The following is a 12,886-nucleotide window of genomic DNA, read 5'->3' on the forward strand; positions in this document are numbered from 1 at the left end:
GATAGGGAAGAGAGGTGGGAAGGAAAGGGAGGGAAAATGGGAATTGCATGAAAGAGGGAAGGAGACCCCCTTCGTTATACAGAATACAGGTATGATGATGTGAGGGAAAAAAAAATAAGAAGTGGGTAGAGAGACGTGATGGGAAGGGAAGGGAGGGGAATCAGGGAATGGAAGGACAGCAGAATAAAATAGACATTATTATTTCTGTGGGTATATACGTGACTGCACAACCAATGTAATTCTGCAACCTGTACACTCAGAAAAATGAGAAATTATATCCCAACTGATTCAAATGTATGTCAAGATCATTGTACTGTCATGTGTAACTAATTTAAACAAATTAAAAAAAAAAAGAATTTGTCATGTGATAAAATCCTTCATGGTTGCTCCTCCTCTTTAGAATATTCACTCAAAGGGAAATTTCTCAGCATCTCAGAAACAAAATCATATAGTATCTAAACTCCAAGACTGTCACAGCCTTTTCTCAATTTGGCAATCTCCAATGCATGTAAACAAAATGCCTTAAAAAGATGATCTTCAATAAGGGGACCATCCAGATCCAACATCCCCCCCTTCTATCCAGAAGGGTTTACAAATGAAGGTCAAAGGACCCTAGAAGAATAAATTCTTTTTCTTCCCAAGGAACCCTCTGAATGTACATCTTCTATGGAAAAACACAACAGAATTTTTTGTGCCACCCTCAGGGATATGCACGATGACTCACTCAAAAATGATTCCACGTACAATTTTGTTCTTTTGCCAATGAAGAAAAAAACCTCACCAAGCGTGCAGTTAAAGACCATATTATTATGAATTCTGAAACAGATTAATAAATTATTATAAGATATTAAATTTTACATTTTTCAGTTCTAGCTCCTTCTTTGTATTCTGGTAACAAAATACAAAAAGGTAAAAGTGGCATTTACCTATAGTTCTCTGATATTTCCTACAAATTGTTTTGAAGCCATACAGAAAAGGAATTCCTGTTCCAGGACATAACAGTTTCCTCTACCCTCAATGCTCTCAGAGGAAATGCTGGGTAATTGTACTTATTCATCTTTTGGTAATAGAAAAATCAATAGCAAATTTTGCAGTTATGCCAAACTTCACCAGTCTTTTCATCCCAGCACTTCAACTATTAGACTGATAGAAATCACTAGCAGACTTGTAAAGAACAGCATTTTCCCACATTATTTTTCTTTATAACTCATTTATTCTACAAATATTACATGGCGGAGCACTGAAAGATAAAGATACAAGCACTATTCTCAAGGAATTTATAACCATTTACACTCCAGCACAGGAGACTGAGGCAAGAGTTCAAGCCAGCCACAGGACACTAGTGAGACCAGGTCTCAAAATAAAAAGGGCTAGGGATGTAGCTGAGTGGTAGAACCCCTTAAGCTCAATATCCAGTACTCCCCACTCAATACAAAGAGTTTACAATCAGAAAGAGAAATATAAGAGCAATTATAACAGTACAGAAATCATTATGGTAGAAGTAGTGTTATATCCTGAGAACAGAGAGAAGTGGAAAAGTAAAGAAGGCTGGCTGCACAAATTTGCAGAGTACTAGGGATGAGATTTCAGTGAGAAATTTGTATTCAATTTTGTATTCAAGCCAGAGAATGGTTTTCTAGCAAAGGAAACAAGCTAATACATATGACTACTATTTATGGTGCATTGTGAAGGCACGTGGCTGAATATATATTTCATACACACACACATATGTAAATAAAATTCTCATTTGGGCAATAATACAACAATCCCTCCTCAATTTTTAGAAGCTATGTAGCTTGCCTAGGATCAAATTCTCAGTATTAGACTCCAGATTTTTAAAAAAATATTTTTTAGTTGTAGATGGTCACAACACCTTTATCTATCTATCTATCTTTATGTTGTGCTGAGGATCGAACCCAGTGCCTCATGTGTGCTAGACAAGCGCTCTACCACTGAGCCACAACTGTAGCCCCTAGACCCCAGATCTAAGTCACCTTGTTCAAATACAAATTTCAGGACTGATATAACACCATATAGTTTCTATCCTATGCAAAGCAGATACAGGAGAGAATATGGCACAATGAACAATGCTTCTCACTTCTCTGTCATGTATCAGAACAACTGGAGGCTCTTTCTATAAATAATGTCTATACTCCCCTTCAGAAGTTTCTAATTTAAGAAATTTAGGATGAGCTTAGGTTGAAACAGTGTTAGGATATTTTTAAATACAGTCCTCCATCACTTAACAGGGATATGTTCTCAGACATGCATCATTAGTGATTCTATTGCTGTGCAAACATCATAACATATACTTATAAACTAAGTTGGCTACTAGGCACTATAATAGCATGGGAATGGTGTTGACCACAATGTTGTTACTGACCAAAATGTTGATATGACACATGAATGTAGTTAAAGTCAGTGTTTGAAGGTAGAGGATGATAAGGTTAGAGTCATGTGTCATATCAACATGGGCAGAAGATCGTGGAGAACCTTGTATATTTTCTCTTCCTGTTAGAGCCAAACCATAAACACTATACTTACTGTTTTCAGTTTCTTTTTTTTTAATTGTAGTTGGACACAACACCTTTATTTTATTTATTTTTATGGGGTGCTGAGGATTGAACCCAGTGCCTCACACATAATGAGAAAAGGACTCTACCTCTGTCTGAACCACATTTTTAGGTTCTTGTGTCTTATTTTCTCATCCTCCACAATCAAGTTCTCTCTTAATCAGTCTAATGGAATCATTCTGACAGAAGCCATCCAAAGAATTTATCAGTCTTCATTCCCTATAACAGCATTCTGTTCTCTTACCCCATAATAATTCTTTTTTATTCCCCTACCTTTTTAATGTTGGGGAACACAAAGGTCTGTTTTTGACCCTCTTCTTTTCTCATTCTTCATTTCACCTTGGGCATTCCAACCAAGCCTATGACTTCACCTGTGTCCTAAATACTGTAGAATATTAGAACAATTCAATCTTATAGCCTGGTTTGACCTGAAGCTCCAAATACTTAACATCTCTATTATCTTCTGTAAGAGGTCTCAAAACTGACACCCCCTGCAACTCTGCTCTTTAATACTCCTAAACACTGTACTATTATCTATACAGCTACCCAAGTCAGAAAATTAGAAATAATTTAACTTCTGCTTTGCTCTTGCATCCAGTCAAGCTTGTTACCAGTAAGCAAAAGACAGGAATATTTCACCAGACTTGGGACTGATGCATCTGGAACAACTGGAGCATCTGGGGCTGAGAAGCAGTTAATTATTCCAGGAGCTAGTCTGGACAGAGTGAAGTAGATGATACCAAAAAAAAAAAAAAAAAAAAGGTGGCAAAGGATTGGTCAGGATACCCAGATTAACACCAAGGAAAGCTCCAAGAGAGGAGCTTTAAAGTTCAGTCTAGAGAGAAAACACAACCAAAGCAGCTTAAAAATCCTCGACTGCCAGGAAAAAAAAACCAAAAAAAAAAAAAAAAAAAAAACCAAAAACACAATTCCACTCAAATGAAGTTCAAAAGCGGGAAGAAGAAATATATTGGCATTAGAAGCGTAACAGTGGTTTCCTCTGGAAAAGGGTATTGACTGAGAAGTGGAAAGAATTTTTTAGAGCACTGATAACATTCTATATTGTGCTCTATACAACTAAATATACTTGTAAAAATTTATCTGGCTTGGGCTGGGGTTGTGGGTCAATGGTAGAGAACTTGCTTTGCACATGTGAGGTCCTGGGTTCTATCCTCAGTACCATGTAAAAATAAATATTATCCATCTACAACTAAAAAATATTTTTAAACATTTATCTGGCTAAATATACTTAGGGTATGCAGACTTTACTATTATTGTTTTTAGTCAATTTCAAAATTAAAAAAAAAAAATTCTAGTGGGGAAGATATACTCCCCCTCCCATCAGAATCCATGCTGGATCTATTTTACCTCTTCAATATCTCAGCTTATCTGCTGCTGTCACTATTGTGTCCAGGACCTAATCTACATATGATCTACTGCATGTTTCTTTAACTAAACCACATATATCTCTTGGGTTTCCTATTATCTTCATATAATTATGAATAGTCTTACCTTCCACATAGAAATGTTTATCAGTTTAGACAAAATATTTTACATTCATTCTATTTACCTATAAGCCTCCCTGCCTCTTGTGTGCTTCATTCTACTTCCAATTACATCTCCGTATTCTCACAGTAATCCTTAAGAAACTATCTTATTTCAGCATTTAAACCCTCCAATGTTTCTCCTTTACTCATAAAATGGAATCCAAATCTTTGAAGTGATCCAACCACACTAGTACATCCAGCTTCACTGATAATATCAACATGTTTGGAACCACTTCCACCAAACATCCCATACATCAGACCAGTGTTATACAATCTTTTCTTTCCCCCATTACCATCCCCTTTCAAAGAACCTTTTATTAGACATTCTTTCCATAACTGCCAACCCATATCCAATTAATACTAAGAATAAAATTTTGCCAAGTAAGGTTGGGTTTTAGAAGGCCATATTTGTAGTTAATACCACACCTTTTTTCCCACCCATCCCCCTAAAAACCAGTTTTTGTCCCTTTTGGGGTGATATCACTTCCACTGGAAATGCATGCTCCTACAGATTGACTTCTTGTTCTACAAATCTACCTGGCTTGCCACTATCTGTGCCTTTGCATATGCCTAGAATGATCTCCCTTTGGTATACCTTATACCATTCAGATGTCTATTCATGACATTTAAGATTGAATTCAATGCTTTTCCAAGAAGTCTTTTCTGCCGGGTGCAATGGCACATGCCTGTAATCCCAGCAATTTAGGAGGCTGAGGCAGGAGGATCAAGAGTTCAAAGCCAGCCTCAACAGATTAGCGAGGCACTTAGCAACTCAGTGAGATCTTACTTCTAAATAAAATATTAAAAAGATTTAATATAGAATGTTATCAGTGCTCTAAAAACAAAATATTAAAAAGGACTGGGGATATGGATGTGGATCAGTGGTTAAGCACCCCTGGGTTCAATCCATAGTACCAAAAAAAAAAAAAAAAAAGTCTTTCCTTTACCCAACTTGCAGTTTCAAATCCCCAATAATAACCATAATGTTTTACTACATTTATGTTTTCATGTTTTTCTTCTAAGTCACTGATGAACAGGGACCGTACTCAATTTCTATCTACAACTTTGTTTTAATATCAGTTTTAACATATTATTTGTTAAAGGTATGGATGTTATCATCTGAGCAATGCAAGTACACTTCTAGAAGACTTCCTCTTTAACCTGTTATATAAAGTTTTATATATATATATATATATAACATATATATGTAAATACACACAAACACACACACACACACACACACACACACACACACACACACACACATAATACCTACTCTTTTAAATCCCCCAAATGGTAACATATTGCTAATTTATACTAGAGAGTGGGAAATAAATTCTAAACAAGAGTAAAATATGAAGCACTGGGGTTGTGGCTCAGTGGTGGAGCTCTTGCCTTACACATGTGAGGTACTGGGCTAGATTCTCAGCACCACATAAAAATAAATAAAGATATTATGTCCATCTACAACTAAAAAATATTTTTAATAGAATATGATTAGATCCAAGATCTAAAAGCAATATAATGATGAAATAACTAGAAAAAAATACATGGGTAGAAAAAATGGGGGAAAAAAGTCTGAACTAAAGCAGAACTGGGGAGGCCAACGATAGATTCAGGAGGTAAGGTCAATAAGATGTATTAACCAATTGGATATAAAGAGGAAGATACCAGGAGGAATCAAGAGTAAAAACCCACACATTTTTTAGGTGGGCAAGTAGTCCGATCATCTCAACAAAATACTAAGAAGGGAAAATAATGAAGACTTCAATTTAAGACAAATGGTTAAGAACCTGGAAGACAATTTTAAAGTTAGATACATGAATCTGAAACACATAAAAAGGGGATAAAATGAAATATATGGTGCTTGGATATGTCAGACCATAAAAATTAAATGAAGTTACTGAAAAAAGACTAACATACACAAATCATCAGTCCTGATGAACATGAAGTATTTTTTAGTATATGAGGACTTTATAAAATATATTTCCAATTCTTCTCTTTTTTTGATGAATATTGCAAAACATTATGTTAAAGAGAGGTAAATAACCATAAAAGAGATGTACATTCAATCTAAAGTGAAAAAAAAAAGGTTATAAAGAATGGTGTCGAATATGCACTCAGTTGAAAAACAGTTACATTCAATTTTATCTGTGACTTTTTAAGTAATTTTTGATGTAAGGACTCAAAATGAGTACTTTAGCAGTTTTTGTCAAAACCAGCACAGGTTGGTTTTGAATCTGAGCTCCTCCTGCCTCTGCCTTCTAAGTAGGTGGTATTACAGGCTTGCCAATGCACCCAGCTTCCCACAGAGTATTTAAGTCCAAATTTTCCCATAAAAATACCTTTATAAAGTGAAAAATGAAATCAAAGAACTAGTTCAGAAAAAATAATGCTGTGGAAGCTGGAGAAATAGCTAGAAAAGTAAAAATTGTTAGATATCTAAGTGACAGACATGACGTGTCTGGCTCACAAAGTTTATTACAAAGTTATAAGACACAAATAGCTCAGGTGGTAGAATGCTTGCCTCACATGCACAATGCCCTGGGTTCAATCCCCAGCACCACAAAAATAATTTTAAAAAGACACAATTCTTAGCCATTTGTGTATTTTTCATAAATAATTTCCACCCAAAGGAAAATAAGTAAATTAAGCTTAATCAATCAAATGTTAATTCCATTTATCATCCACTGTATTCACTTGGTTTCCAGAACACTACTATTCTCTCTCTTGGTTTTTCTCCTATTGGATAGTTTGCTCCCATTTCTTTGATGGTGTTTGCTCTTCTTCCCCAACTATTTTTTTCTTTTTGGTATCCAGGATTGAACTCAGGGGCACTTGGCCATTGAGCCACACCCCCAATACTATTTTTTATTTTATTTAGAGACAGGGTCTCACTAAGTTGCTTAGCGCCTCACTTTTGTAGAGGCTGGCTTTGAACTTGCAATCCTCCTGCCTCAGCTTCCCCGAGCCACCACGCCCGGCTTTTCCCCCAACCTTAAAATGATGGAGTGCTCTGGGAAATTTACTGTCTTTAGTCCCCTTCTATTTTTAATGTACACTCTTGATAGTAGTAATTCCATGTCCAGTTTCCTGCTTTAAAATTTTGCAGTCATAAGGTTACATATATTATTTAAAGAGAGCACACCCACACCCAGGAGACTGGAGATTGAAATTTTATTCATCAAGTTAAAGACACTTTTAAATCACCAGCACAGCATTCCTTTAGAACAAATTTGTACATGCACTTCCTTACTCAACATTTCTAATAGTCACTTTAAATCTGACATGTTCAAAACTGAATTTCTGATCCTCCTCAACAAAACCTACTCCTCTTGCAAATTTCCGCATCTTTTTTGTGTGCTTGTGCTGGGGTTGAATCAAGGGCCTCAAACATCAGAGGCAAGTGCTCTACTATGAAGCTACACTCCCAGTCCATGTCCACAGCTCTTTGAGGGCACCTCAAACTCTAATTAAACTCCAGTTATGTAGGCCAAAACTCTTAAAATAGTGTTTGATTCTTCTCTTTCCCTCAAAGACTGCATCTAATGTATTAACAAACCCCACAGGCTAAACATTCAAATTATTTTCTGTCACCAGCTGGTCCAGCTAGCAACAACAAAAAACCATACAAACACAGAAATACCTTTTTCAGGGCTCAGGGACAGCTTTGATGCCTCAGATGTCAGCTCCCAAGCTGGAATTCAAGGGGAGAAACGGAGGCAAGAGGCAAGAGAGAGAGCACACCCTAACCCCCACACTATTTATTTAGGGAAAAGACATTCGACAGAAAGTTCCATCCAAATAAGACAAGGGACTGGGTTTCGAAGAGTGAAGTCTTGCTTGGTAATGTCTTGTGGTCAGCAGATTGACTGACATGTTGGAAAGCCACACCCGTCTCAGGTGCTGTGTGGGATCACAGGCAGAGCTAGAGGAAAGGCATGCATATGTCGCATAGCCTAATCAGACAGTACCTTCAGGCCAGGCCCCTTATACGCTCAAATGTGCATAGCTTACATACACAGCCCATAGATAGCTCATGACAATTTTCAAAGTCTAAATACTTCTCACTGCCTCCATTACTATTACCTTAGTCTGAGTTACCATCATTTCTTACCTGACTTAATGCAATAATCTCTAACTTCCTACTTCTATTTGCTCCCTCACAGCAGTCAGGAGACTTTAAAAATGAAGCTAAGTAAGATAATTTTTACTCCTTTGCTCTAAAATATTTAGATGGCCCTTCTACCCCTAATACTAAAATAAGTCAAAGAATTTACAATGATTCAGAAAGTTCTGTGTCACCATTCTTTCCTCTAACTTCACTTCTTACTCACCCTAGTTCACTCTTTATTATAGTCACTCCAGAGTTGCTTGCTATTCCTACAATGCATCAAGACATGCTCTCATCATAGGGCAATGCCTATTTCCTCTGCTTACAAAGCTCTTCCCCCATGATTAATTCCACCACATACATCAAATCTTTAATCAAAAGTCAACTCAAAGCTGAGTGCAGTGTATACACCTGTAATCTCAGCAACTCGAAAGGCTAAGGCAGGAAGATTGTGAGTTCAAAGCCAGCCTCAACAAAAGCGAGGTGCTAAACAACTCAGTGAGACCCTATCTCTAAATAAAATACAAAACAGGGCAGGAGATGTGGCTCAGTGGTCGAATGCCCCCGAGTTCAATCCCTGATAACCCCCCCCACCAAAACAGTCAATTCAACCAGGAAAACAGGAACTACCTTATTTAAATTGCAACCTAGCTCTTGTTCTATTGTTTCCAGGACCCCTGATCCTACTCTTTTTTATAGCAATATAATTTTTATATTACTTATATACAATATAATAATTCACTTGTTTATATTTATCATCTGCCTTCTTCGTTCCTTGTTCCATTAGTATATAAGAACCACAGGACAGGAGGGTGGCACATATCTTTAATTTCAGTGACTCAGCATGCTGAGGCAGGAGGATCACAAGTTCAAGACCAGCCTCAGCAACTTAAGGACTCTGTCTTGAAATAAAAATTAAAAGGGCTGGGGATATAACTGAGTGGTAAAGTACCCCTGGGTTCAAGTCCCAGTGCCAAAACCAAAACAAAACAAAACAAAAAAACAAAACCCACTAGGGCCAGCCTATTTGTTCACTGATACGTCCTATTACAGAGAATTGTATCTTGAACAGGTAAGTGCACAAGAAATAATTACAAATTACTATATTTATAATATACCCTTAAGAGTCGACTAAAAGAAAAAGATTCTTCTGAAAGCAAATGAACTTGTGAGAATTTAACCAATTTTTTTTTAAAGAGAGAGAGAATTTTTTAAAAAAATATTTATTGTTTAGTTTTCGGCAGATACAACACCTTTATTTTATTTGTATGCCAGCAGAACGCGCTACCGCTTGAGCCACATCCCCAGCCCCCAATTTTTTTAATCAAAGTAAACCATCACTATGATTTGGGTTACTTACTCATGTTTTCCTTATTTCTACATTTGTACCCCAATGAATGAAGCAGTTAACGTATTATGCTGCTATATGTCAAGCTCTATTTTATGAACTGTAGGCATTCCTTGAATAATGCTGATCTTCCAGTAAAACAAGATAAAGTACTTAAAGCACAACTTGGCAAATATAACTTCACAAACAGTTTAAAAATTTTCCTATGCTCAAAAAATATGCAATAATAATTTTGCCATTAAGGAGAATTCTACAATTAAAATATGAAGCTAGCCAATCCTTAAAAAACAAATGTCAAATGTCTTCTTTGATATAAGGGGAGTAACCAAGGACAGGGTAGAGACGAAGAGCTGGAGAAGAAGATTAACATTAAACAGGGATGATAGGCGGGACGGAAAGTGAGAGTTAAGGGAAATTGCATGGAATTGGAAGGTGAGCCTCAGGGTTATACACAATTACATATAAGAGGAAAGGAGGAGTAGGAGAAAAATTATATAAGTGGAAGAAACGATTTATAGTAGAGGGGATGGAGAGAGAGAAGGGGAGGGGAGGGGAGGGGAGGGGGGACAGTGGAGAATGGGATAGACAGCAGAATACATCAGTCACTAGAAAGGCAATGTGTAAATCAATGGAAATGTAACTGATGTGACACAGCAATCTGTATACGGGGTAAAAATGGGAGTTCATAACCCACTTGAATCAATCTGTGAAATATGGTATATTAAGAACTATGTAATGTTTTGAACAACCAACAATAAAATAATTAAAAAAATATGAATGTATCAAAACTAATGTTTACAAGTAAAACTTACATCAAACATTCAAAGTTTGTTCGACAGCATTCTGCCAACTGAGCTATATCCTCAGCCCCTGAATATTTCTAATGATAAAAAAAAAACTATGGGAGGGCGGAGCATAGTGGTGTACACCATTAATTCCAATGACTCCAGAGGCTGAGGAAGGAGAATATTAAGTTCAAGCCCAGCCTGAGCAATTTAGCCAGACCCTGTACCCAAATAAAAAATATATATAGTTGTGGGGGCTAGGGCTGTAGCTCAGCAGTAAAGTGCTTGCCTCGCAAGTGTGAGGCACTGGGTTCGATCCTCACCACCACATAAAAATAAATATACTGTATCCATCTACAACTAAATAAATATTTAAAAAAATATAGAGATAGATAGAAAAGTAAATAGACAGATAGTTGGGGATGTAAGTCCATAGTAGAGAGCCCTTGGATTCAAACTCCAGTAACTCAAAAATAAATAAATAATAAAGGAAAATTCAGCTATTTTAAAGACTGCTTTCACTTAGCTCACATGACCTTCCAGAATCATATAAGAAATTAAGATTCCATAATAGCGATGGGGGGAACTTTAGATAGGCCAAAGGGGAGGGAGGAGAAGGGAGGGAGCAAGGGAATAAGAATGAAGTTGGAATGATTAGACATCATTACCCTAAGTACAAGTCTGAAGATATGAATGGTGTGAAAATATGTCGTGTACAATCAGTGACTTGAAAAATTGTGCTCTATGTGTAATATGAAATGAATTGCATTCTGCTATCATGTATAATAAATTAGAATAAATAATTTAACAAAACACAAAAAGAAAGAAAATTAAGATTCACACGATTAAAGATGCAAAGGACTCTGGAAAGTGGTAATATTTACTTTGTTCCTGTGCAAAGACCAGGATTTCCAATAACAAAGTATGACCTACCACGGCTTAAATTATGACTTAAATAGTAATATATCCTACAAGGCCAGCGCAGTTACTTATTACTAAGCAAAAAACCTGAAAATCTGGGCTGGGGATATAGCTCCGTTGGTAGAGTGCCTGCTTTGCACACACAAGGCCCTGGGTTCAAACTCCAGCACCGCAAAAACAAACAAAACCTTGAAATTTAAAAGTGACAAGAATTAAAGCATTTCAATTCCATTAACGCAAATATAAGCGAGTACTCCCATTCATGGTTGTTATATAGTTTTTGTTTTGGTTTAGGAAACATGCCAATGATTATTAAAAAAAAAAAAAAAAAAAAAAAAAAAAAAAAAAAAAACAACTTCTCCAAAACAAGGAACACCTTCCCCCCCAAATTTAAATAATCCACAAGGATGTGCAAGGCTAACAGGTTTTCGTTATTTGTCTGAAATTTAGCCTCAGGTCAAATGAAAACTTTTTCAGTTCATGCCATCACTGCTAACCCAAAATACTTTATCGTGTAGTCAAGCCCAAAATAGTGTAAAAAAAATTTCTAATGACAGTCTGAAAAAGTACCTAGAGAAGTAATCTTAAAACAGGCATCAGCCACCATAGAGCTTATCATGACTGGATGCAAAGTTTTAAACGGACTTTCTAAACTTTTACCTTTTTTAGTCGACTGTACAATATTTCTGGGACGCAGCACACACTGAAGTTCGTTCTTAATTGCCTGTTATACGTCACTTAAAATTCTTACTTTGTGTCTTAGTCTACCTGAACGTACGGGCAAACTCCCTCACCCACCCACATTTTACCCAACTCAGAAAATACTATTTAGAAACAGGCTTTTCTTATCGAAGACATAAGGAAGTGCCCTGCAAGAACGGGCGTGCTTGAGAAGACCGCACTTCGGGAAGGAAAGGCGGTCACCATCCAGCCCCTGACAAGGACCTGGGTCAGGGCTAGAGGACACAGAAAACAGATACCCGGCAGCAGGTGAGAATTACTGGCACTGGGACAGTCGCCGCAAGCCTGAGGAACGCTGTCCATTGAACTGCGGAAGCGCGCCAGGATCAAACGGCCTTACCTCGGGGGTCCGTTCGGGCGGCTTCTTCTTCAGCGCTTGCCTAGCGCAGGGGTCCACCGGTGAGTTCATGGCAGCAGCCCCGATGTTCCCCACCCCACCCCTAGCAGCCCACAGGACAGCCCATTCACCTCCCGTAGGGGTGCGCCCTCCCTACAGGGAGGGAACTCCGCACCGTCTTGGGGTCCGAGCTCAAGCAAACAAACCTTCGCAGTGCCCGCCCAGGGCCTCAGCCCACGCGCGACTGGCCAGAAAGAAGCCCGCGCGGGGGCGAGGGGAGGCAAGTACGCATGCGCATCACGTGCACGCACGCTAACCAGAGCCTTAAGGGTGACGTAATAACTGGGGCGGTGCGGTTAAACCTTTTCCAGCCCTCCGTGAGATTTAATGAGTCGTCGCGAGATCTCACTTAAACCGATCAGGGGATCCGCCTCAGAGTTGTGGTTTTGGCCTCTCTAGCTTCCGGTGTAGGGCCGGAAACGCACTCATAGGATCTAAGCGAAAACAGCTTGTTGGGCAG

General features: G+C 37.8%; 1 protein-coding gene across 7 annotated transcripts in view; it reads right to left on the reverse strand.

The window, feature by feature from the left end:
- The window catches only part of RAPGEF6 (Rap guanine nucleotide exchange factor 6), a 213,992-nt gene extending 201,379 nt beyond the window's left edge, over positions 1-12,613 (reverse strand). For 6 of the 7 annotated variants that reach the window (XM_081279815.1, XM_081279813.1, XM_081279814.1 and 3 more), the window contains exon 1: positions 12,370-12,613. In XM_081279815.1, the coding sequence (XP_081135941.1) occupies positions 12,370-12,438 (69 nt within the window). In that variant the 5' untranslated portion in view covers positions 12,439-12,613. The remainder of the gene's footprint in view (positions 1-12,369) is intronic. The other variant, XM_081279818.1, reaches the window with a different exon arrangement.
- Positions 12,614-12,886: the final 273 nt, after the last annotated feature.

This window comes from Spermophilus citellus (assembly GCF_964194105.1).
Source record: "Spermophilus citellus genome assembly, chromosome: 1".
In the NCBI taxonomy this organism is placed as follows: Eukaryota; Metazoa; Chordata; class Mammalia; order Rodentia; family Sciuridae; genus Spermophilus; species Spermophilus citellus.